The sequence below is a fragment of the Phalaenopsis equestris genome, unplaced genomic scaffold (assembly GCF_001263595.1).
Source record: "Phalaenopsis equestris unplaced genomic scaffold, ASM126359v1 Scaffold000291, whole genome shotgun sequence".
In the NCBI taxonomy this organism is placed as follows: domain Eukaryota; kingdom Viridiplantae; phylum Streptophyta; class Magnoliopsida; order Asparagales; family Orchidaceae; genus Phalaenopsis; species Phalaenopsis equestris.
The window spans coordinates 822,446-850,149 of NW_018164733.1; the positions used below are offsets into that span (position 1 = coordinate 822,446).

Sequence of the window (27,704 nt, forward strand, 5' to 3'; positions counted from 1 at the left end):
CTGGTGCAGCTTGCGCGCGGACGCCGATCCGGACCGTAAATCACATGATTTACGGTCCTGATGTATTTCGGTGGGCCCCACCTAAAATTTTTTATTTTTTTTTTAAAAAAACGGAAATAATCCTGACCGTAGATCACCGTGATCTACGGCCAGGATCGAAAACCGCATGCAGAGATGCATGCGGTGTCCGCACGCAATAATATGCATGCGGTCTCCTGGTGTAGCCCCTTTTTCCAGGGGACGATTCTGCTCTTCAGTCTACAAGACCCCCCATCAAATCCGTCTCTCTTCGCTTGGAAGCCCTAAAACCTTATCGTCCAATCCATCTGACTTCCCGCCGGTGTTTTCGATTCCTGCTCCGATGGCGGGGGCGGTGCTCGATTGGTCGACCTCTACATCCAGATGTGAGTATTTTTGGCGATCTTTCTCTCTCTTTCTCTCTATTGATTTTTACTTTTATTTAAAATGAAGTTTTGCAGTTTCTCTAGTAATTTCTCGGGCTGCAAAATCGAGTTTTTGAGAGAGAATAATTGCCCCAACATACTGGATATACTGCGAACATTGTTAACATCGCTTCATGAACTGAAATGGACGGGTAAAAATGGCTGTCTGGCTACAATTGGGATTCAGTTCATGTTATGTATTGCAAAGTTTTGAAAATCCAGATTCTTCAATCCTGGATTGACTAAATAGATGTTAAAACCGCCTAAATCCTAGTAGTTGCTTTACAGATATTTTCAAGATTATTGTTTTAAATGAAGGAGAAAATTGCCATAGTGAGGAGAATTAGTGTAAATCAATTAAATTCTAATCCTCTCAAGATTTACTAAATCTACTATTTTTGTGACTCAAAAAACTGTTTGTCAAGCTTCAGCCTAAATCTAGGCCAAATCTTTTCAACCAAACAGCCCCCCTGGTCTTAATATGTTGATTTCTTATCAGAGTTTTTAATAATTTTCAGATTCATCTCAGTCTGCTGGAGAAATCTGTGGGCTTTGTTGACCAGAAAGGTCTATTTAGGCCATCTATTGGTTGCAAGGAGTAAAATTTTCTTTTTGCGCATAATTATTCATGCGCAACTTTTTCAACACTTAAATAGACATCTTATCTTGAAGGAATAGAAGGATTCATATTCTCCATTTTGCTGTTGTTTTTCCTCCATGGAATCGATATGGAAGCTCTCACATTTGCTAGAACCAACATCTCTGACACTTATCGTGACGGCAGTCTTTGTAACCTTTGCAGCAGCATCCCGGGCTTTGGATCATGGCAAAGAAATGGAGAGGAACCTGGATTTCTCCGAGGCTTCCATCACCTTAGATAGATCACAAGCACTAATGATACCGCTTGCTAGCTCTTGCAGTCTTCTGATAATGTTCTACCTCTTCTCTTCAGTATCTCATTTGGTCACTATCTTCACTGCTGTTGCCTCAGCTTCAGCACTCTTCTTCTGTTTATCACCCTATGTTGCGTACTTCAAGAACAGGTTAGGATTAATGGATCCATTTGTCTCTAGGTGCTGCTCCAAATCCTTCACCCGTAGCCAAGGAATCCTTCTGCTGATTTGTATAGGAACTGTGATCTGCTGGCTTATTTCTGGGCACTGGTTGCTGAACAATATATTGGGAATTTGTATATGTATAGCATTTGTGAGCCATGTGAGGCTACCTAATGTCAAGATCTGTTCTCTGTTACTGGTTTGCTTGTTTGTTTATGATATCTTTTGGGTGTTCTTCTCGGAAAGGTTCTTTGGAGCAAATGTTATGGTTTCTGTTGCCACACAAAAAGCTTCCAATCCTGTTCATACGGTGGCAAACAGCTTGAGCCTCCCTGGGTTGCAGCTGATTACAAAGAAGCTCGAGCTTCCAGTGAAGCTTATATTCCCTAGAAATCTTTTGGGTGGGGTTGTACCTGGCCACAATTCATTGGATTATATGATGCTGGGTCTTGGAGATATGGTATATCTTCTTATGCAATTTCTATATTAATTTACCTTTTTTTTTCTTCTTTACAATTAATGTTGTATTATCTAGTATAACCAGGATTTTTAATGAGTATTTTATTTTTATATTTTTTGTAATGAGCTTGTGTTTTATACTGCAATAAACAAGCTTATCAATGAACAGCTGGATGCATGTAAGTTTGAAGATAGCTCATAATTACTGTATGCACTTTTAATTTTTCTCGAGGCGGCTTGGTGTTTGAACTGCTGATACCATCTTGCAAGGACAATGTTTTCAACATTGTGATATATTTATATGCTTGTAAAAATATTTTATACTTTTCCTAATCATAGCTTAGTAAATTTTATTCTTTATAATATTTTGCATGCCTTTCTTTTTCAAAGTTCTCCTCATTTTAATATAATGATTGTCAGTGGGATACATGAACATACTCATAGCTAGTTTATTTAGTGTTTATTTGGTTCATAAAAACCCCTTGACGATTGATCATGTTTTTTGATGGAACACTGAAGCTGAAAGACTCCTTAAAATGATGAAATTGGATTTCAATTTAACTTTGCTTAATTCAACCAATGCGAAACGAGCCCAATTTAGTTCTATTCAAATGGTTGAGTGAGTCTTGGAAACTTTAATAAGCCAATTTGGAGATCGATTCAACTTGAATTGGCCTTACCAGGGTTAGATTAGCCTAGCCTAAATTGGATCGAATTTGCTCGATCCAAGTGTTCTATTAACTCCCTATGTGCTAGCTGCCTAGGACATGTAGGCTGCTTCCTTCGTGTTGACATGCCCTTATTTGGCTGCAATAATTTTTGACAGTTTAAACATTCTCCAAGTCACTAGAAACTTCTCTCTACCATTTTATGAGTAATGCATCAAGTAAAAATGCTTATCAGGGAGAGGTACAATTCCACAACAAACTTTGTATACATTATTGCTTGTTTCCATTTTAGTAAAAACATAACTGAAGGACCTTCTTAGATAATTTTTTCCCATCAATATGTTTCATGGACCTTCGCTTGGTCACATCATTGCAATCGTACAACATGGTGTTTTTTCGTTGAAAGAGATGGTGCTGATCATAATAGCCATTGGTTGCTTGGGATTGCTTGATTGAACTACCTTCCCTTGGGGCGGGATCTGTCTAATTTAAATTTGTATTATTTTTTATGATGCGATGGTTATAATATCTTTCATCTATTCTGGATAAATTTGAAAGCTGAACCATAAGAAACCAACCATATCCAAGTATATGAATGTACTCCAATTTCAATTCATTTAATGTTCTTTGTGACTTCCAAGGTTTGGTGAAACTTCTAAACTTCTATTGATGAAACCTTATGTATTGCTTATTATTGACATTCACGGCTCTTTGATGATGCCTAAAGATACTCGTTGATGAAGCTTGGAGGCACTGCTCATTGCTCACGTCTAGAGGTTTTGGTCACCAGTGCACTCATTCACCATTGTTGGCATGTCTGCTGTTCATTGACTCGCGTGCTTCTCACGATGTGTAGCCACTAATTGATGGTGCATGGAAGTGTTTCTTGTTGAAGATTTTATGGGGGAATGCTACTCATTGTTGATATGTTATGGACTGCAGGAGGTTGCACTCATTTATGATGTGCTATTATTAATGCCAAATGATATCTCATATTTATAATGAAATGTGTTGCTTGTTACTGAAAACTCCCATTTTGGATATGTTGCTCTACTCTTTTACCATACGAGGACTTAATGCATATGGCCATAATCAAATGATTCCATCTGACGCCACAAGCATCCCTATTGGAAACCTATTTTTATTTTTTTTACTTAGACTTGTTTTTGGCTTTAACACTTGCCAAATAGGCTAAAAAATCATGTATGGTGTGCATATTTTTCAAATTAGAGATGGATATGACCGTGACAGGCACTCATAAGTTAACTTTGGTTCAATAACTTTTAGTTACGGTTAAACCTTATATATTAGGTTTGCTTCTTCTTTTAGTGTATGTGTTTTGGTAGTAGAATGTTGATATTGATAAAATCTTTGATAATGTTTAATCCTAATGCAGTTTCGTTATTGATAATTAAGCACACTTAATTAAATATTAAAATATAATTTAAATTAAAAAAATGCTCGTTTTTCTTGATGTTGATCCTTCAATTATTTTGTGAAGTATATGATTGCAAAACTTATTGTGCGATATCTTCTTATAGCAAAATATTAATATTGTATTTTTTATTTACACATTTATTGTTAATAATGTATAAAATGGAAGATCATTCTTCATAAGATATGTTTAGCTGCTTGGGCGCTGCTAAGTTCTCTCCCCAACTCTTTTAATTTATGAGAATTTTCTTAGGATGCAACATTTGGGAATGTTTGATGGAAACCTTACCACATTCATTGACTAGAAACCATGATAGTTGGCAATCATTCATTTTGTAAGGGCTTTTACTTTTGATGTTTGAATGCGTCTGGTCAAGCAGCATACTCTTCATCAAGTGATCTCTTTTTTCGGTTTTTTTTTTTACAACAGTGAATAAGTACAATACTATAATTTTTCTATTAGATACTAAAACCTTGCTCAACCTCTCTCTCTGGGCTACCGTTGAGAAGCAAATCTAATTTTGAGGAGAAATATCCTTTTTTTTTCTCTAAAAGATTCATGCCACCATTTTTGGGCGTGGTTGCATTGAGTGAAAACCATTTCACCATATTTAGTAGTTCCATTGAAATACATGCTATCCACTAACACATATCCACACGCAAGCGTTGACTTTCTCTTATCTGGATTTTTGCAATAATTGGCTACATTCAATAATGTTGTTGTCGACCACTTTCTTACTTATTAAAAAAGATTATGCTAGTTGTGCCATGCTCCACATAGGAGGCCAATTGACCTACTTTCTCATCATTGGCTAGCCTTTTAGGCTGAGCATCTATAATACTAAATGCGCGCATGGCTGTTAGAAAATAATTGTATGTGGACCTAGTGATTTATTTTCATCTCTCAAATGAATTGTACTACGCAAAAGAAGAAAAGTCAATCAAAGCACTTGTAAAATTACTTTTTGAACATCTTAATGGCATAATGGAAATTTAAATTGTTACTTTTGTCCAAGGAGCCATTGAGGCTCAAGGAATAAAGTTTGGAAAACTTGTAAACAGGATTTGGATTCAAGTTTATCAGGCCTTCTTTTCAATAGCGTGAAGAACTCCTAAATTTTCAATGGGAAGGCCTCCAACTAAAGTAACCTTCAGAGCCAAAAATGTTGGTTGCACTGCCTAATGAAGCAAATCTATATCTTACATTTCATTCCATTTGATTTTTTGCAAACATTTTTGAAAGAAAATTATATGAAGAGCAGAGATCCGTTATTTAAAGTTTGCTTATGAATTTTAAATGAACAAGCAACCTTCTAAAAAATCATTATGGTTGGAAGAAACAATAAGAAGATGCATGTGCATTGAATTCTCCCATCTAAAGCAAATGCAGAATCTAAACAACATAGTTTTATCAAAATCATTAATGAAATTTAAGCTTTTTTTCAATGAGGAGAATGTGATTAGTGAAAATTTTTTTCTTCATAACATCAATCGCACACCATTAATCATTACAAACAATGATGTGTCTCTTGCCAACACCATCATTACCGCACAATAATTGGCGATAGTATGGTTTTAGATTACCCCGCCCCATAATCCAATTTCAACGATCACAACATGTGCTCCAACCTATTGTTAGTCTTTAGAGGCTATTGACGATGTGATTTTCTTTCGCTCACAACACTCACAACACTACTTATTGCTCTTCGAAAAGGTATCAATGCACCTATTCTATTTTCTCTCGTGTTAACTATAAACAACTATCTTCTACTTCTTGCTCGTTTAGTATTTCACTTGACTCTGTTAAAATTCCAAACTCTGTTCATCAAGCTCTATCCCATTCTGGGTGGCGAGCAACAATGTTTGATGAAATGAATACCTTAATTGAAAATGGAACTTATGAACTGGTTGAATTACTTGCTCGTAAGAAGGTTGTTGGTTGTAAATGGGCCTTTGTAGTTTAGTTTCATTTTGAGTTCGGTTGGTTGCCAAGGACATATGCTCAAATTTATGAGATCGACTACTTGGACAGTTACTTCTGTTAGCCAAGTTGACTTTGGTTTGCCTATTTCTATTCTTGGCCGCAATGAATAATTGACCTCAGCACCACTTTGATGTGAAGAATGTGTTTCTGCATGGTGATCTTTTAGAGGATGTATACAATGAGCACATCCTGAGTTTGTTGCTTAGGGGGAGCCTGAGTGTTGTTGCGAGATCTATAAATATATCAGTGGATGTGGTATATATATAAATCAAATAGAAGAATGATCGACGAAGCGAAAAATAGAACGAGAAAAATCACATTAAAAAAACACACAAATTTACGTGGTTCGGCAAATTGCCTACGTACACGGAGTTGCAGAGGATTTTACTACTTGAGGAATTTACACCAGTCGATCACCTCGACTTACAAGAAGAATCTCTCACTTCGTTGCTCTCTGTTCTTCTCTCTCTACTCCGAGATACACCGAAAAAACTCTACACCGAGATACACCGAAGAATATAAACTTACAAGAGAAATAAACTTAATTTCTCTTTAGCCACAAGCCACCAAGAAGAAGCCAAGGGAGAACAATGTTCTTCTTTCTTCTTCCTTCACCGCAAGGAACTACTCCTTGCACTTCTCTTTCCTTTTATCCCGAAGAAACCTTCCTCTATCCCGAGGAAACCGAAGAAGAACACCAACCGTGACTTGTCCTAAAATCGAAGGAGAGCAGCTGCGATGCCTTTTATCGCGAAAAGGAAGGGAGGTTGGTGACGTTTCGCGAATATCGCGACCTCTCGCGACAGTGGAGCGGGAACAGGTGAGCGGGACGAAGCGACGCTTCGCTTCGCGGCGGAGGTTGGCGCCGATTCGCGAAACGGGAGGAGCGGGAGCGGGAATTCGAACCGGTCTCCACACTAAAAAATCTCCCACTTGGAGACCGGTACACCTGCTACAACGTCTTCTTCCTCAAACTGAATCCTCTACTGTGAATCCTCCACCTTGAATCCTCCACCTTGAATCCTCCATTTTGAATTCTCCACCTCTGCAACTCAAAGCCCTGTCTTCACTCCAGAAGACTAACTTAAGCTGTGCACAACTTTAGTTTCTCAAGAGTAACACCCCCAGTCAACATATCAGCAGGGTCCAAATAGCCTTGCACCTTCAAGCTATTTCCCGAATTACTCTTGTCTCTGCTTACAACTCCCACTGCATGGGCAATATCCTACTTCTACTGAAAGCCTTTTTCAACAAGTCTAGCCTTGTACCTCTTATTGTCATCACGCTCAGTCTTCACCTGGTACTCCCACCTGTTGTGTAAGGTCTTCTTCCGTGGTGGAAGTTCTGCCAGCTTCCATTTGCTCGAACTTTCATCTTGCAAGATTTCTTCATAGCTCTTTCGTTCTCCAATATCTTCCTGTGTAATAATAAGAATGGGTGCCCCGGACCCACTTTTCTCTTCACTTCCATCATCAACAGAACTATGAACTGTCAGCAACAGTGCATCCTGTACTTCTTCAGATACCACATTTGCGCTATCATTCTCCATATTCTTGGGATTTCTGCAGTTCCTTCTTATGTGACCGACATTGCCATAATTCCAACAGGTCGCTTGCTGACCAGACTTTGATTTTGATCTCCCTTTATATGAGTTCCTTTCATGCCATCTCCCTCTGAAATCAACATTCAGTGTCGAACTCGTACCTGAGATCTCGCCAAAATATTTCCTGCGAACCTCCTCAACCAAAATCAAATCACGAATATCATTGCATTTCAGTTTAAATTTACCTACAAAACTGCTAATTTCCATCCTCATGGCTTCCCAACTATTGAACAATGATGCCACCAATATCAACGCTCGTATCTCATCATTAAAATCAATTTCAACAGACTACAATTGATTTGTGATAGTATTGAAATCATTCAGGTGTTGAGCAACATGTTGAGCAACAATTCAGGTGTTGAGCAACATAAACACTTTCCACCATCTTCAAGTTGAATAACTTCTTCATTAAGTACACATTGTTATTCGTTGATGACTTTTTATACATACTGATAAGGCTGTCATGAGATCTACAGTAGTCCTCTCCTTGACAACGTTGTGTGCAACGGACCTCGATAGGGTCAATCAAATAACCCCCAAAACTTGTCGATCTAACAAATTCCATTCAGCCTCATCCATCCTTTCGGGTCTTTTCCCCAATAACGGAAGATAAAGTTTCTTCTCATAGAGGTAATCCTCTATCTGCATCCTCCAATAACCAAAATCTGTGCCATCAAATTTCTCGATCCCTGAAACATTCACTTCATCTGCAATCATTATTCTTCCTTAGATGCCGACAAAGCTCTAATACCAATTGTTGTTGTGAGATCTATAGATATACCAGTTGATGTGGTACATATATAAATCAAATAGAAGAACGATCGACGAAGTGAAAAATAGAACGAGAAAAATCACACCAGAAAAGAACAAACAGATTTACGTGGTTCGGCAAATTGTCTACGTCCATTGAGTTGCAGAGGATTTTACTACTTGAGGAATTTACATCAGTCGATCACCTTGACTTACAAGAGGAATCTCTCACTTCGTTGCTCTCTCTTCTTCTCTCTCTACATCGAGATATACCGAAGAAAATCTACACCGAGATACACCGAAGAATATAAACTTACAAGAGAAATAAACATAATTTCTCCTTAGCCATAAGCGACCAAGAAGAAGCCAAGGGTGAACAATCTTCTTCTTTCTTCTTCCTTCACCGCAAAGAACTCCTTGCATTTCTCTTTCCTTCTATCCCGAGGAAACATTCCTCTATCCCGAGGAAACCGAAGAAGAACACCAACCGTGACTTGTCCTAAAACCGAAGGAGAGCCACTGCGATGCCTTTTATCGCGAATAGGAAGGGAGGTTGGCAACGTTTCGCGAATATCGCGACCTCTCGCAACAGTGGAGCGGGAATAGGTGAGCGGAACGAAGCGAAACATCACTTTGCGGCAGATGCTGGCTCTGATTCGCGAAACGGGAGGAGCGGGAGCGGGAATCCGAATAGGTCTCCACACTAACACTGGGAAAGTATGTCGTATTCGGAAGTCATTATATGGATTGAAGCAAAACCCTCGGACATGATTTAGAAAATTCATAGCACACTAGAACTTATGTGGCCACGTTGGAATGGCTTTAGTGCTTGTTACATTAATAAGCGTTGGTCAGCTATGTAATGACAATTAAGGTAAATTATGAATCCTTTATATCATATTATATATCAAAATTTTTGTAAACATCTCAATAGGCTGAATGGAATCAAATTAAGCTTGGATTCATTTATTATAGGATAATTTGATATTTAGCACTTATTTAAGCATAATCAACCTATGTAGTCAAATTTAGTAAAAATGTGAAATATATTGAACCCTTAAAATGATTAAATCTTCGAAAATGTATTCCAATTAAGCCCAATTTCCTTAATTAGGTGATTGATGTTGAAACTAACATATTATGACTAATAGAACAAATTAAGTGAATACCATGCAAAGGTAGGATCACCTTAATTTATTGACATAGATATGGATCATAGATCATATATTGAGCAAATGAAGCTCACGATCACAAAATAAAATAATATGTACAATAAATGTTCATATATAAGAAAATATGGAGTGAATGAAATAAATCTAAAATCACCTCAATCAAATATCCAAAAAATTTTGAAGTAATGTTTTATTAGTTCAAAAATAAGTTGACTTGCATAATGAATTTTATTAGTGTGTGATAGGAATTAAAGGAGTTTTCCACAAAAATTAGCGCAAACAGATATTTTATTTCAGTAACACCAAACAAAATGACTCAAATACATAAATAATAAGTAATCTCCTAAACTCTAACACTTACAATTCAAGAGGTAGGGGATCTCTTTCAAACTCTAACCCTATAATTCAAGGAAACAATCAAATGCATAATCATAACCCTAAACATATTGTCCCTATTTATACACCGCCATAATAAATAATAAATTATTAAATTTCCTTTTTAGTCTTGTGCCTAAATTATCTTCAAATTATTTGGCAGGCTTGGCGTGTCTAACATTGCTTTCATCCTAAAAAGATGTATTGTCTTCGAGGTGAAAGAGATAAAAATATGGTAGGACCAAGTCGTATGACTCCTACGCGATGTCCTCATCTGAAAATGACTCAAATACATAAATAACAAGCAATCTCCCAAACTCTAACACTATTGTGAGGTAGGAGATCTCTCCCAAACCCTAACCCTAACCCTAAGATTCAAGGAAACAATCAAATGCATAATCATAACCCTAAACATATTGTCCCGATTTATACATCACCATAATAAATAATAAATTACTAAATTTTCCTTTTAGTCTTGTGCCTAAAGTAAGTTTTCAAATTATTTGGCACGCTTGACGTGTCTAACATTACTCTCATCCTGAAAAGATACATTGTCCTCAAGGTGAAATAGAGAAAAATGTGGTAGGACCAAGTCGTATGAATCTTACGTGACGTCATCATCTGAAAATCATTTCCATTTAATCAGCAATTTGTAGCGCCCTCATAAGCTTGAAATGTCATTTTTTGCATATCCTTCAGCTACATCTGAATCTGATGGTATCCTGAATTCTAGTCAATTTTTTAGAAAACCATAGCCCTAAATAACTCATCCAATAACACATCGATTCCAATAATCTCTTCCAACTCCAAATCATTTAGTTCTTTCATGCTATGCAACTTTATCAATAATCTTAATCTTGCGTCTTGAATTGCCCTCACCATGGGCTTTAGTGCCACCAAAGTCTTGTATAAACTGGGGTCACCGCAGAGCAACACCATCTTCTATTTCTTCTGAATACACTGCACTATCAAAAACAATCCCTTTCAAACTTCCCTGGTATTCTTGGCATATTACGTTCTCATCATTGCTCTTGAATCGCCTTACGCCCAGAAGTCTGTCTCAACAAAAGGCACGGGCGTGGTTGGATGCAACTCTCCGTCGGGGTCGCACCCACAATGGTTCCCTATTCGAGGCTGAAATCCTTTGAATCAATCTTCTGCAACCTTGAATTTCATCTCATCTCATTTCGTCGGCTGCCGCTTGTTCCAAACATCTCGATGTCGCACAATTCTCTCCAGATGCTACCACTCGAATTTGCTCCTCACTCTTTTTGCTAAATCCCACATGCTTCCGATCATTCTAATCGTCTTAATATCGCACTATTCTTTCCAGGTGCTATCTCTCGAGTCCGCTCCCGATTCTTTCATTGATCTTGCGACTCCAGATTCGCCTAAAGCGACGACACTGCCCTGATACCGCATGAATCCTTTTGATTGATGTCACTCGCGTCCGCTCCCCACGTCGTCACTCTATTCCACAGTGGGCATAGGCGGTTTTATGAGAAATATCACAAACCTCATCATTTTTTTCAGGGCTATGAATCTTCCCTCCATGGATGAGTGTCATCCCTCAATGGATGAGAAACACTCCTCCATTTTCGATTTGATTTGGCTCACTTATCCCTCTAATTTCTCCTCTAGAATATCTATTTTTTTCGTTGATATTACTAACAAGATGATTTTTTATCACCAAAACGGAACTCCTATATGTTGTTATCCCATCTTTGGCTTCCGAGGTAGTCTGAATCACAATTGTACTGTGAGGTTGTAAGTTGTGCTCCCACGACTTTCCAGATTGCCTGAATTGCGTCTATATCGACAGGTTGTAAGCCTCAATCATGTCTCTGGTTTTCTAGATAGTTCTAATAGTGGAACTCCTCTACGAGATCCATTGTCAGCTTCCCAGCTAGCTCGTGTTGCGTTGTATTGCGAGGTTTGGTGGACGTGATCCCGTTGTTAGCTTGAATTGCTCGCCATTCACTATTGTAACGCAAAATTCCTTCACGAAGGTGGCGCGACCGAGATATGTTCGCCATGATCCTGATGTTGGCTTCACAACTAGCCCCTAACGTTATTGTATAGCGATTTATCTTGCCGCATTATCGTGACTGCATTGCGATCTATCTTGTTTTTGGTCTTTTGCTTCCGAGCTTGCTCTTATCATGATAAAGTCAGAATTTCTAGGTTATATGGATGCCTGTACGCTTCATTAATGAAGGTGACAACGATCATGTTTTTGGTTATTAGAAATCGAATGTGCTAATACCAATTTGATAGAAATCATATGAGTTTTCCACCAAAAATTAGGGCCACCAAATAAAAATAACACCAAACAACATAACTCAAATACATAAAGGATAAACACCTACAATTCGAGAGGTAGACGCTTTCTACCAAACCTCATCCCTAACACCTACAATTCGAGAGGTAGGCAATCTCTCTCAAAACCCTAATCCTAAGATTCAAGACAACAATCACGAACCTTAACCCTAACCCGCTAAACATATTAGCCCTATTTGTCCCCCATAATAATAAATAATAAATTACAAAATTTCCCTTTTAGCTTTGCCCTAAAATAAGTCTTCAATCTATTTGACGGGATTGGCGTGTCTAACAATGTCTTCATCATCTTTGAGATTATTTGGTAAATCAAACTTGATCAAATAGATTGGTTGATCTTTAAGACACTAAGCTCCACTATCTTGGATTCTTGATTTCTTTACATGAGTTTTCTTGAATTCACATTTGAGCTTGTCTTCAAGTGAACAATCTTCCAAGTTAGCCTTATGGGATTCTTCTTCATCTTCGTGGTTGCTAGAATAAGATTAATATGAAATGAAGCACTTACCAATCCATGAAATGACACCGCACAATGCTTATTGTCAAAATTATGTTGATAGAGACATGAATCACATTGTCTTAAATTTGATTGGATCAACAATTTGAAGCCATAAGGAAATTTAATAAATAGTAGATGTTGAGGGCAACTCTACGTCAATTTCCTGGGAGCAATTATGGTTGATGCATGTCTATTTATTACCTTTTAATTAAGTGGAAAATTGGATTTATGCTGCAAAATATTATTTGGAATCATCTACAAATGGATCCAAACATGGTAAAATAAGTGAGAATTGTTGGATTTATAAAGTATCTATATCATTGAGCTAACTTTGGGCACGAATCTATTTGATCAAGGCCAAACTAGTTTGACTGTGTCGAGCCCATCCTTTTCTTTGCGAGAGAGGTCATCCTTAGGCGAGTGATTGCTTCTCTTTTCTAGTGGTCATATTAGGCTAGCTCATTTTCAGAGCTTAGCAACAATAAGGGGCATGCTGGTTTTTTTGTTTTTCAACGAAGTGTTTTTTTTTTTGTGGGACTTATTTATGGAAGTTGAGTTCTTCTCCAAGTTATTATGTACTCCTCATTTCATCTTTTAGTTTTTTTTTTTTTTGGATTGTTGATTGGTGATAGAATCATTGGCAATGGTTGTTAGTCGCTCGAGCTAACTCGGGACTTGGTATGGTAGATGCAAGTTTGCAGCACATGGGATGGATGCAATCTTTCCATATTGTTTCAACAAATCATGAACTTTGGAATCATATATGACTGGCCTAAAACTTTCAAATTACGTAAATAGAATCCAAATTTATTTCATTTGGAATATTTTAATGGGCCATCGAATCAAGAAGGGCCGGCGGAAATGCTTGATAAGGAAATTTAGTGATACTAGAATTTAACAAACACTCAAGAAAAAGAAAAAACAAATATTATTACTGAAATTATATCGAACAGCAGGGAAATCTAAAATTGTAACAAAACAACAACACAACACTAGACCGAGGGCTGGATCTAGAGTGTAGGTGATGTCGGGTAGGGTTTGGACCTTTGGGGTGGTGGCAAGGGCCGGCTTGTAAGCTGGAAACAACCGTAGGGGGGGCTGTTCTGGGTGGTGGCACCAAGGATGAAGGGGTTCGGCGAGGTGGCAGCAAGAGGGAAAGCGGTGAGAGTGAAGGGAATCCATACAGAAGAGAGTGAGAGAAGGGTAGAAGGGGATACGCAACATTGGAGACTAAGATACAACCGAAGCATCACCTGGGACCATAGGATACAATCATAGAAAGGGAAAAGGAGACACCGACATTTGTCCTAAAACAAATCACAGAAAAAACTGAACCCTTAACACCAACAAAGTAAATATATATTCTTAGATAACTAGGAGTGGGCTTTTTTTAAAAGGAGGCGGCACTCTAAAGACGAGAGGGCTGACGGCCCTCAAAAACCCTGGCCTCTAACACTAGATAAAACTGAAATTGGCATCTATGGAGTGAAGGTTCACAAAATCATAAATTTTATTAAGCATTCGAAATTGACATAAAGCATCTAGACTTGAGAGTGCCGTCTCCTTTTAAGAAGAGTTTCTAGATGTTAAAAAGAATAACCTTGATGAGATTAATCAAGTTCGAACTCTAAATGTTTAGTAATTTCTATTTTTATGTCCATTTCAAGTTCTATACTGCATTAGCCATCTTTGTGGGATTTGTTCCTATCTTTAAATTAGTTTAAAATTTGAATATTTTGTAGATTTTTATTCGAGAATCTGTAGCACCCATTTTGATATTCACACAGCATCTTTTCTATAACTGGAGAAGAATTCTTGAATTTATCTCATAATTTCTAAATTATAAAATGACAGCAGATGAAATTTTGCTTTACCCGATGCGTCTGAAATCTGCATCACCAAATTTTGCCAAAGTTTCAAAATTTACAATAGAAATCCAATTTATTTTTCGTTTTTATCAAATTCTCTCCCATTTAACCACGATACGTTGTAATACATGGGATTAACTTGCAGGATATTTTTGTAAACTAGAAAGATTTGGACGTTATGTTTTGTAAGTACTTTTATTTTATTTTCAACCTCGAAGATGGAAAATGGGAATCTTTAAACGATGATCGAATCCGAGACATTTGCAAACACTTCTAAAGCCCGGACCGTTGAACAAACACTGTTATTACGTCTAATCTCGATGGTCGATTACAAATTTGCATTGTTGATTTTGCAGGCCACTAATCTCGATGTTTGATTACCAATCTGCATTGTTGACTTTGCAGGCCATTCCCGGCATGCTCATGGCTTTGGTGCTTTGTTTCGATCATCGAAAAAGCAAAGAAAGCTCAGTGGACTCAGCCTCCAGAGGACACAAGTATGTTTGGTATGCAGTTTCTGGGTATGCAGTAGGCCTTGTTGCTGCTTTAGCAGCAGGGATCCTTAGTCAATCTCCTCAGCCTGCTCTTCTTTACCTGGTAGACCTTCTATGCTTGCTATATTCCATTTTATATCCGAAATTTGAATATTAGTTGGTTTTGGAAGATTTACATACATACCGCTCAATTCTCATGTATTTACTTGCCAATAATTTTTACGTCATGCTTTCTCTTCTGTACTTGTAGATGATAGATTTTACTTTTGTACATGATCGTTGCATAAATGCATCCTTTTTTTGCAACTTTTGAAATTTTAATATAAAATGCAATATTACAAGAAAGGTGTATTTCACTTTTTAAAAGTTAAAATGATGGTATTTTTGATGTGATATGAAACATTCGGATGATATAAATATAAAAAAAGTAAAATTTGGATGTTTAAATATGCAAATATATAGTAATTGGTTTGTATGAATGTAAATGCCCTGCCCCTATTTAATTTTGGAAGATTTTCATACATACCATTCAATTCCTATCAATTCCTATGTATTTACATGTCTAAACTTAAAATTTCAACTTTTACATGTAAGCCACTTTGCCTGTGCATGAAAAGGTGTATTTTTGACGTCATATGAAAATTTTGAGCGGTATAAATGTAAAAGAGAAGTAAAAGTTTGGATGTTAGGTGTGTAAATTACATAAGAGGAATGGATGGTATGTATGTAAATGCCCCTTTATAATGTCTTTTGGGTGCATATTTTCAATAAGCAGGTGCCTTCAACTTTGGGACCTGTTGTTTTCCTTTCATGGAGCAGAAATGAATTAGCTGAGCTATGGGAAGGTCCAAAGCAGATTGCAAATGAGAAGGCTCACTCAATGGAGGCTTGAAACTTGGAACTATATCAGACTTGTATTTATTTTCTTAGTGGAACTAAATATGTAATATTAATTATCTGAGCATATTAATTTATGAATATTATTTTTACTGCAAAGTTTGCTTTTTTCTGCTTCTTTACATACATGCCACCTAGTTCTTATGAATTTACATATCTATCATCTGAATTTTACTATTTACGCTTATACTGCACTGAAATCTTTGATATCACATAAAAAATATCATTATTTTAACTTTAAAAAGGCGAAATAATTTTTTTCATGCCTGTGTTATAAATGTAATGATTAAAGTTTGGATTTTTAGATATGTAAATACTTGGGAATTTGGTGGTATGTTTGTAAATCTTCCAATGATAATCTTGATAAGCATATTATTGAAATAATATGTAATATAGTATTATTATTATAGGAAGAGTAAGGAAGTTCAATAAAATAAGTAAGAGACAAGAAATTTAAATTAAGAAATAATGTCAAGGATGCCTCTGAATGCTTTGTGATATATTTTTTTTAATTTCTTTGTGCGATTAGATATCTTTCTAACATCCCATTTGGGCGGGAGGTGGCACTGCGGCGTGGTGCGGCCCGCATTTTTTTGTTTTCGCGCTTGTTTCGGTGGGCTTGTCGCTGCTTCATGCGGTAACGAGCGAAAGCCGAGCAGTCATGTAATAGGTGCAACCTAGCTTTACGAATGTATTTTTTACCCCCTTGCCCCTTTGACCTATCACACGAGATTGGAGAGAAGCCGCGAGTTTCATCCCTTCCCCTCCTCTTCTCCGGCCGGTGACTGTTTCTATGCGTCTTCCTTTCTCTTCTTCTCATCCTTCTCTTTCTGTTCTCGTGATCTACTCATAGCAAAGGTAAGAAACATATTTCTCATCTTCGTTCCTGTTCTCGGAAGGGTTTCCTTAGATGTGGAATTTGGTTTTATCGCAAATGTTATATCTATTGTTGGGTTGATTTGAAGTGTCCTATGGTGTTATGTTGGCTGTTTGATCATGAGAAAGATCACCCCGTGACCCTACTTTAGCTCTCATGTTAGATTTGGTGGTGGGTTGACGTTATTCTCTTTGGGGTTATGCTTCCAGTTAGATTTGAAAAAGTAGTTTGTGTGCATTTTTGAACATTCCTGTAGCTACAGTAGAGTTTTCTTTTATTTGTGGTTGCTCTGTGAAGCTGACCATCGGGTATTTGGTTTATGTTCGTACATGAATCTGGAATTTGCTTTTATGTTTGTGGTAAATATGGATATGAAATTTGCTTTTATGTTTGTGGTTGCTCTGTGATGTTGGTCTTCGAGTATGTTGTTAATGCTGTCACTATTGTTATAATAATGGAGGAATTTCTCTTAATGCTATTGTTAATGCTGTACTATTGATAAAGGTGGTGGTAATCCGAAAAAAAATGCTTTTAATGTGTATATTGGAAGAGTGAAATTTCAATGTCGTGTTTCATCTTTGTGATTAATGTGATGGTGGAGGAATTAACATCATGGGGATTGCTAATGGAGGAATTAGCAAAATGGAATTATTTTCGTTTATCACTACTTGTTTCATTATCTGTTATTATTAGGTGATTTATTTCGTTGGTTAAAAATGATGGCAAGCGTAATGAAGGTATTGACAAATTGGATTGAATTGTTTCCAATATAGTTGTTACGTGGGGAATATTTCTTATTAGTTCCTCATATTTTTTATAGGTGTTGTCGTGTGAACATATTAACATATTCATCTCCCAAGCTATTTACTTAAAAAAATATCCTAGAGATTCCACATTTTGGGAGAGAAGCTGATGGTATGTTTGGATCAACTTGTTGATCCCTTCTACCTTATTCGTGGAGCTACATGGAAAGTATTACTTTACTTGTGTAAAAGGGAAGAAAAATAAGTGCTAAAATTTGATGGTATGTATGAAAGTTCCCCAACATTTGCTTTTAAGCTCTTTCATTTTTTTATTATGTGAAGGGGTTAAATGTTGGTTGTAAGCTATGTATGTTAACTTTTATTGCTAATAAAAACTTATGATTCTTCTCCTGTAGATGTAGGTCAGTTCGACCGAACTATGTTATTTGTTGTCCTTCTTCTAGGTACTTGTTTATTTTTTTTACTGTTATTAAATGTTATTTATTATCATGTTGTTTTATTTAAAGTGGCTAGCACGTTACTAAATTGTGTCACTATTCTTTTCCAATGTTCATCTTTATCGTAGTAGTAAGATGACTAATAAAGTAAAGAGCTTGGTACACCTGGCTGTGGGAAAAAGACACAAAAATTATATTTTGCGACCTTTGCCTAAAAGAAGTTGAAATGAGCAATCTACCTACGATATTCTTTAATAAGGAGGGGTGACAAAATATTATAAAAAATTTTTAAGAACGTATTGACAGAGAGTACGATTGGTTGCAGCTAAAGAACAAATGAGATTAACTGAAAAATGATTGGAAAATTTGGAAATATTTGAAAAGAGTATCCACGGGCTTGGGTTGGGATCTGGTCAAGCAAACAATTGACGCTCCGAAGGCGTGGACATAAAGACTTGCGATAAGGAGTTTTTCATTCCCTATAATTTATGTCATATAATTCATTTCAGTAAAATGATTTAAATGCTTTTCTTCAGGTGGTGCCCAGAGCGAAGAAATTCAAAGTCGTTGGTTTAGAACTGGAGTTTGAGGAGAAATTGGACCAAATGTTTAGCGGGGTAGTCGCAACAGGAAAATATGCTTGCACTCCAATAGAGACGGGATTCGGTTGCACCCTTGAAAATGTGGTTGTTAGCTTATCTGCCGACTCTCCCGATTTTCACAGCCAGGATATTTCCGAAATTCAGTCCACAAATCATTTGAAGCGTGCTCGTGTGATGAGTAAAAAAAAAGGGTGGAGCATCTTCTATCAGGAATCATATATCATATTTGATGGACACTTCCAATGATGCCCTTCATAAAGTTCAGAAACTTTCTATTAACAAAGTTGTGAAAATCTTAGAAGATGATATTGAGATTTTAATCTTGTAGAGGATGTAGATCTATTCTACTTTGTTGTGGAGTTGCTTCAGGATTTCGTAAAAAGAGATTTCTTCATTGCAATTGCAAAAGAACGACGGGTGGCGTACCTACGCCTTTTCTATGCCCGCAGGGAGAACTTATGACACATATGCCTAGTTTGCTATTTAGAGAAATTTGTTATCATTGCTTGTTGTTTTAGAACTCCTTATTTGCTCTGAGACAATCTTATTTCAATTGTTGTTGTGTGAGAAATTTTAGTTTCCCTAGAGCATTTTATTTAACTGCTTTTAAGCCATGAGATTGAGATTTTACTGCATTATATTTGTTAAGCCATGAGATTTTACTGCATTATATTTGTAGTCATATTCTGCTTTTTTACTGCTACTTCATACATATATACAATGCTTGTGTTGTCATTTGGTACGGATTTTAATAAGTGATAATCTCACATTTGGGGTTACGTGTACAATTAACATCGTCATGGACCCATAGCAAGAATGACAACGAAGGAGAACTGCAACAATTAACTTTGTCATAGAATATTACAACACATACATTACAAGCTCTCCGTGTTACATGTGTAGGAGAAATGCTAACAGAGCATCCAACAATATTCAGTAACATGTTCTGCATGACGCTTGAAGTCTTTAGAGATATACTAGCAGAACTTAGTAGATCTCATGACTTACATGGGTTATCGAGGACGACTGACCGTATTATCACAACATTGACTATGTACATATTATCACAAAATGAATCAATTTGTGCTGCGATGGAACGTTTCCAACACTCATCGGAGACGATAAGCAGATACTTCTCAGTGGGTTTGACTGCTCTCATTAGCCTGTCCAAGAACGTCATAAAGTTAACCGATCCAACGTTTTCACAAACTCTGATGGAGATTCAGCACGATGCACGATACATGTCTTTCTTCAAAGTACTTCTTCAACTTTCAACTATTCGGAGTTGTAATATCATTTGCTCACATAATTAAGTGAAGCTATTTGTTCAGGATTGCGTTGTCACAATAGATGGTGTGCACGTTGATGCACGAGTTCCAAATTATGTAACCTTTTTTCTATTGCCTTAATAAAGACGTTTGAATCCTTTCCCGTGGATGTAGGTCACTTTGACCGAACCACGCAAATTTGCTGTGTTTTTTAAATACTTGTTCTATACTATCTCTAATCATGGTGTAGCTTGGATAACATTTGTGTTGATGTTAAATTGTTCTGTGAATGTGCTCGTTTAGAAAATATGGATGTATCTGCATTTAATTGTGCCTTTCAGTGGTTAGATATTTCCATTTTGGCACCTTCTGATCCAGTTTTGTGGGTGTATGTTTTCTGTGTTATTTCATATGTTACGCTTCACTCTTCAAAGAGAAATCATAAATTTATGGGTTTGTGAAAATTTTTACAATGGCTTACCGTACTTTTGTTAGAGAAAGAAAGAAAGTCTTAAATTTTTACTAAGATTCGACAATTAGTTTTGAGTATTTTGAATGAAAAGATTTTTTGTACTATTCCATTTTATACTAACAACATTTCACTGTTATTTCATCTACTGTTGCAATCAGAAAAACATGAGCTCAAGAATTTTCGGGACATCCTGACGACTGGTCTGCCACTGTGGCCTCCAAACTTCCCTGTTGACGTCACGTCAACCACACAGCTACGGGAGAAAGTTTTATAGCTGCCCACGGAGCATCACAGAACAATGTCACTTCTTCCATTGGGTAGACGTTTCAGCGGATTCCCCTGACGACAATGATCAAGAATGGAGAGCATCACTCAAGGAAAGTCTAGCACAAGTGCTGCACTGTCTCAATGTTAAAAATAATATAATCATCTTATTAGTTGTCATTGTAATTGTTTTAGACTTCTTTTTGCTCTCTTGAACGTCACTGTAACGCGAGATGTGTACTTGTAATTTTGAACTTTTTTGTAATTAAAGTTTAGCCTTAAAAGTCTCATGTTCATGTTTTTCGGGGCTCAATATTAGGTGAGTGGTGTATCTGAACATTTTGTTTTGTTTAGAAATGAATTTCGGTGTCTGAAGTTTCAGAAATCTGGCTCTTACAGTCTTCTTTTAAACAGTTTTACCAAACATGGACAGCATGATCATTTTTCCTCAATCAGCTGCCCCACAACTGTTGACACACACCTGCACCAAACTGACAACCAACTTCCCTGCAGCTGCTTGGCAGCACAGCTGTAGCTGAAAAGCTGAGCAGCTACAGCTGCCCGAAACAAACCTAAGTGTCTATTTGGGGTTGTTTTTGTTTGACGTTTACTTTTTATTAAAAAAAATGAAAATTTTATTTAGATGCCAAGTAACTGGATCCTAAGTTTATATTTGAGGCATTTACATAAATAACAAAAAAAATTTATGTAGTTACGTATCTCACAATTAAATTTATACTTATACACTTAACACTTAAATATTAATTTTTCACATTAAAAATAGCACAATTATTACTTTTTAAAAGTGAAATATATAATTTAATGTATATGTTTAAAGCAACGGAGTGTTGTATGTATAAATATAAGTATTTAGGTGTGAGATATATAAATATATAAGAATTATGTGTCACTTAATATTTATATGTTTTTTTTTTTCTAATTTTAAAATAGGAAATCTCCTTTTAAGCTTCATAAAATCTAATTTTTTTGCGATAATTTATTATTATATTTTGAATAATTAGCATTTAGCTTATTTTCTTTTTGAATTATCGAACTCATGTGTTTAAGTATAGAAACAAAAAAGGAGCAATTACATGTTTAGCACTTGAAAGATGGCTATTTACAAATCTAACACACACTTTCATTCTTTTTTTAAATTCATTCAAATATCAAATTTCATGATAATTCATATTTTTCAGTTTTATTAAATTCTCATTACTTCGATTGTGGCCCAATAAATAATTAAAAAAAATCAAGCCGATTTTTTTATTTATAAATATCATTGTTTTGAGGTGCTCTATATTTAATAATCCCAAAATAATAATAAAGTTATAATAATCTTTGGTGTTTTATTGTTAACTTCAAATGTGGAGAGAAAATTTGAAAAAAAAAAGAATTTAATTTTGTAAATAACAATGTTACTCAATTGTTATTAGGGCTGTCAAAAAATATTACATCAGGACTGTGCATGTAGAGTTAGGTGCGTAGTCCAATGAAATCACGCCACACACATGAAGGTGAGAAAAAAAATTGGTCGGTAACATGAGAATATTCCTCCCGTGTTATTCAGGTGTTATTCAAGCGTTGTTGATGTGTTATTGTGTTATTATAATACCAGGAATATTCTCAGAACATAATAACTCTACGTGTAGAGTCCTGATGTATTATTTTTTCGTCAAAATGACTAGTTATTCGTGAATAGTTCATGTTCGACTCGTTAAGTATATTTATCTGTTCTCTCTCTCTCTCTCTCTCTCTCTCTATATATATATATATATATATAATATAATTTATGAGATTATTTTTAAATAACTAAATTGACTACAAGGCTACAAATAATTATAGTCAATTAAATTTATTAATTAAAAATTATAATTAAATAAAATAAATTCTATTTAAATGAATACTTTAATATAAATAATAAGATTTAAATCTTGCTCTTACCTTTAACTCGGTTGTCAAAAAGGCTTATTGTTCGCAAACACGAATAATGATATTTTTTAACGAGTCGAGCCTCGTTTACACCTAATGCTATCCATGTAATTGCCCTTTTTTAATAATCTTTTCAATAATTTTCAAATTTAAATTTCGAAGTAGTTTTTTTTTTTATTTCTTTTCATAAAATTTTATAAGGAAACATTTATTTTTACGAAAATTTACGTATATTTATTTATCTAATATCCAAAAATTTGATTTTTACATCCTGAAAACTCAAACCCATGTCTGAAAATGGGATTAAACTATTTCAGCTTTATCATGCATAGGAAAAGATGTTTTAGTTGTAAAAATCAAAATTTAGATTATGACAAGTAAATACAAAACAAATTACCCTAATTTTTTTATGAGTTCTATTCTTAGAAAAATTATTACATCAGCAGTCCGCACGTAGGGTAACGTACGGAATCCAATGAAATTACGTCGTGGAGGTGATCCGCCCGGTAACACAAGAAATAATTCCCGTGTGTTTTTCCTTGTTATTCAGGTGTTATTGTGTTCTTGGAATATTCCATTGTTATAATAACACAATAACACATCAATAATACTTGAATAATACACAATAACACCTGAACAACACGGGAGAAATATTCTCTTGTGTTATCAAACATATTTTTTTTCTACGTAACGTAATTTCATTGGACATTTTTTTTCCTATTTTTATGTGGGAAAACAAAGTCAACCATTTTTTTATTATTTTTAGAATGGATAATTATATAGAAACCATAAATAACATTGATATTTATAAATTAACCATTCAGGTGATATCCTTGAACTATCAATGTAATTTCACGTGCTGCAATCAAACTATTGAGACTTTGACAAAAACAAAAAAATGGATGAAGTGTAAATAATTGACTTTTAATATTTGAGACAAAATTTGAAAAATGGATGAACTAGGAGGGTTGATCTGTAAATAACAAGTTTCGGGTGGTCTATATGTAAACCTCATAGCCATTATTTTTAAATATCCTAAAAATCTAGGACAGACAAAAATAAATTTATATTTATCGGACCATTCTTAATTTATAACAATATCTTAATTAGGAATATCACTTCGTTTTTTAATATTATCTCTTAGAAATAATTGCAAAAAAAATTATAAATAATTGTCATTTCTCAAACGTCAATTAAGAATAATTGCACGCAGTTGACGATTAATCGCGCACGTGCGCAAAAATAAAGAAAAAACTGTCTGAGCCCGGGTTCGAACCGGGGACCTCTAGTGTGTGAGACTAGCGTGATAACCAACTACACCACCCAGACAATTGCTGGTAATATGATTTTGTTAATGTATATATACAAATAAATAAATTGATTTTATTAAACATATTAGGTCATAAAAATCACCAGTGTGGAAATTAATGAATTTTCAATTTTTTTTTGAAGGTGTATTTGAGAAATAAATCATTTCATATAATTAATAATTTCATTATTTTGTTGGGATTTATGATGGGTGAATGAGACTTTATGATAAATTAATATAGTGGGTTGCTATAAATAAGAACTTTTATAATGTTTTTTTATTTAAATTTTGTGACTGCTCGTAATCTCTTCCATCAAGATATTATCAGCTTAGGCTAAATGGCCTCATGGTTTTGACATAATGGTGTAAATTCCAAGGAGGTCACCCATCTTAGGAGTTTCTAATGTAATTTCACAGTTACACCAAAAGACGTCTCGATGTTTAAGAGTTCGACTTCATACTTAAAAGGTTTCACAATCTCCCAAGATTATGCAATGATATCCTCATCAGTGCTCTATGTCTAAAATTATCCTTCAATTAAATAGGATTCTAGAGGTGGCTCTCAACATGACTTTGTTCTATATGACACTTACTTTACATCTTCAAGCTGGTGTAATGCTCTGATATTATTTGTAACAACCCAAACTCTCACCCACTGAGGTATTGTATGTTTTGTCCAAATGGCCTCACGATTTTCCCCAAATGGGTAACTTCCCATCAGGTCAACTCATGTGAGCACGCTTAACTTTGGAGTTTCTATTGAAATTCTACTATGACACCAAAAGACACCTTCATATTTAAGAGTTCAGCTTCCTTCTATTAGAAGGGGTTTCACATAAATAAGGCCCAAAAACAAGTCACGACCTTTCTTTAATTTTGATTTTACTTTAATAAAGCATTTATTATATTTGTATTAAGAACATTTATTTAAATGTCAAATAAGGAAAAGATGGCATTAGTATATAAATGATTTATAATTTGGTTTGAAGTTACTAGATGCACTGATAATATATCATATAGTAAGTTTACTTGCTCACCACCTTTTGATTTAGAATACGTTGGAAAAAGCATTTTTGGAAGACCCATTAGTACATAAATTGAGTTGCATTGTTGTCACACTTAATATAGTGTACTTTTTCGAGTGGATATTTTGTTTTTATTTCTTAACCATTTTATTTAGTATATAGAAAAAATTTAAGGTGTTCTTTGCTTTGAATGCTTTGAATGCCTCTCAAAGTTCATTTTTAGTGCAATATTTGCTCGTAACATATGCTCTTTCTCATGACATTATATCAACTTCTGAAGACAACCTACAAACACAACTTATTGATATCCCTGTAATTGAGATGTATACCATTCCCCAATCACAGCTACTACCATGCCCTCAAGCTCACTACCTCTAGTGGCTTATCATGCCCTGCATCTGTCTTTATAGTAGTACCCTAGGAATGTATCACACGAGTTTCTGATAGCCTTTGAATGTCGGCATTATAATTTTCTTAAACTTAGTTCTTTTTTACTTACAAAGAAACATTATAAAAGTAATTTTTAAAATTTATTATATAACAAATAAAAAAAGCGATGAGTATTTAAAATTCATTATGTTTACTTTGCACTTTATTTAAAATACCCTTAAATTTTAAATACATATAACTAAACAATCTTAAAGTGCTTCTTATTTAAGTTTGTAAACTTAATGTAGATACTAAAGCTACTACTTTGAAAGATACAATATCTAATAAAAACAGCGTGCTATGTAGTATGACAACATATGATCGATTTAGCATGTTTATGTTTAATCAACATGGATCTGCCAATCATGTACTAACTTGGAATTTCATTGATTTTCTTGGCTTTTGACTTATCAAATTTGTGTGATTTGTGTTTGTCAATGGATGTCGAATAAAAGTTATCATATTTTGCTCGGATCTAAGCAAATTAGTTTTTAATTATCAAAGACGTATTTTGAATCAAAATGATTAAACTTAATGATCTTCTTGATCATTCTCAGGTTAAGGATTGGTTTATAAATTAGATAAGATGGCCATTTTTTGAATTTTAGTGCCAAAACTAAGATGGGAACTAGCTATGATGACCTCATACTTGACCTAATTATTTATGATATACAAGTTTATATGGATGACATTTCTTGGATTGCATTGTTGAAGAACATGCATTGAGAACTTCCCAGGAATGTGTCAACTCCATTATTTCATTAATCATAGGTGCTATTAGTTTGTGACATCCATAAAAGCTAGTTGTGCTTAAGCTCTTATTAGATAAGCACTTCAAGCATGGACTCAATAACAAAGTCAATTAAATCACGTGCTACGATGATACCATGACGCAAATACTTGATGTCATGTTTGCCCGCTCGATGATCCACTTGGTGAGTTGAGCAGGCAACTCAAGCTTCCATAGGAGTTAATGAAGTGATTTATTACTCATAACTTTAATGAAATAAGCGTATAAAAAAAAAGCCAAAGACATTGTGCAATGGAAATAAGCTGAGCACTAAAGTATTCATCACAGACGACATCTATTTGCATAATTCATAAGTGGTTGACATTACAAACAAAGAAATATTGTTTTCTCACTATCCCAAAAACTAATACTTGATTTTCAAGTCATGAACTTATAGTCAAGCCATCAAACTTTCCCCTTGACTCAGACTGCTAAATATTAGAAGAAAAATGATCCATTACTTTAATTCCTAAAATATTATATCACATTTAGGTGCACATTGGAACTCTTTCATTTTGAATAAAAGCATTAAGGAGAGTTGCATACTAAGTTGTTGATTAAGAGATGAATATGTTCGAGTGTTGCATGTTGCTACTCATTGTTGATGTTTTGCTTTCAAAAATCAAAATTTGAGTAGAAGAGATTATCTCTCATTCATAAAAAATAAATCTTCAAATAAAATAAAGTGTATATATTTGGCTATTTTGAATATTACAGGCTAATATAATTAAACTTTTCCAAACTACTCATTTTTAAATAGGGTGATTTACATGCCCCAATTTTTATTAATTTTAATATCTGACTTCTAGAACTTTAATATAATATACAAACCACCCAATTCTCCCCAATTTCATATCTACACACCTTTCACATTAAAAATAAGAAAAATGTGATAATAGAATTTGAGTGGAAGTTAAGCATGATTTAACCAAAATCATGTAAAAAATAACATCTTTAATTTTTGTAGGTACTTAAAAATCACATTTTTTTTTCTCCACTCTACCTTAAATCTTGGTGCTGGTTAAAATAGGTTGAAGCTCAAAAAGGCGAGTAAGAAGCAGTGGGAGAAAAATGAGGGTTGCCTCATATTTCTCTGTATGTTGTGATTCCATCGCTGTCTTCTCAGCCATTGCAGACAACAGTCAACCATGACTCGAGCAAGCAAGCTAGCCAGAATCTCATAATGTGATAAATTATTCCGTACGGATGCATGCGGTGTTCGATCTCCACCGTCGATCATCGCAATCAATTTTTTCTTTTAAAAAAAAAAGTTGAATGTGAGGCCCACCGAAATACATATTTGTGTTGATCAACGGTGTAGATCGAACACTGCATGCATCTCTGCATGCGATATCCGCATGGAATAATTTTTCCTCATAATGCAAGGTAACAAAGTTATATATATATATATATATATATGTAAATATGAAAGTTTAGGTTGTGAGATGTAAATATATAAGAATTCTATGCTATGTATGTGTATTTCTTACATCT

The 27,704-nt window shown here is 35.1% G+C and overlaps 1 protein-coding gene and 1 non-coding gene across 3 annotated transcripts; one reads left to right on the forward strand and one right to left on the reverse strand.

Moving 5' to 3' along the window:
• Nucleotides 1–221: 221 nt before the first annotated feature.
• On the forward strand, nt 222–16,045 carry LOC110025144 (signal peptide peptidase-like 1). 2 transcript variants are annotated; one of them, XM_020725435.1, is made up of 4 exons: nt 222–404; nt 962–1,958; nt 15,056–15,247; nt 15,920–16,045. In XM_020725435.1, exons 2-4 carry the CDS (start codon nt 1,161–1,163, stop codon nt 16,034–16,036), a joined length of 1,107 nt encoding a protein of 368 aa, XP_020581094.1. In that variant the 5' UTR covers nt 222–404; nt 962–1,160; the 3' UTR covers nt 16,037–16,045. The 2 variants fall into 2 exon arrangements, with proteins under 2 accessions (XP_020581094.1, XP_020581095.1); XM_020725436.1 differs by having other exon boundaries at nt 15,964–16,041.
• Nucleotides 16,046–23,912: 7,867 nt separating this feature from the next.
• Nucleotides 23,913–23,986, reverse strand: TRNAV-CAC. The gene has a single exon. It is a non-coding gene; the product is annotated as a tRNA-Val (tRNA).
• Between the last annotated feature and the right edge of the window lie 3,718 nt (nt 23,987–27,704).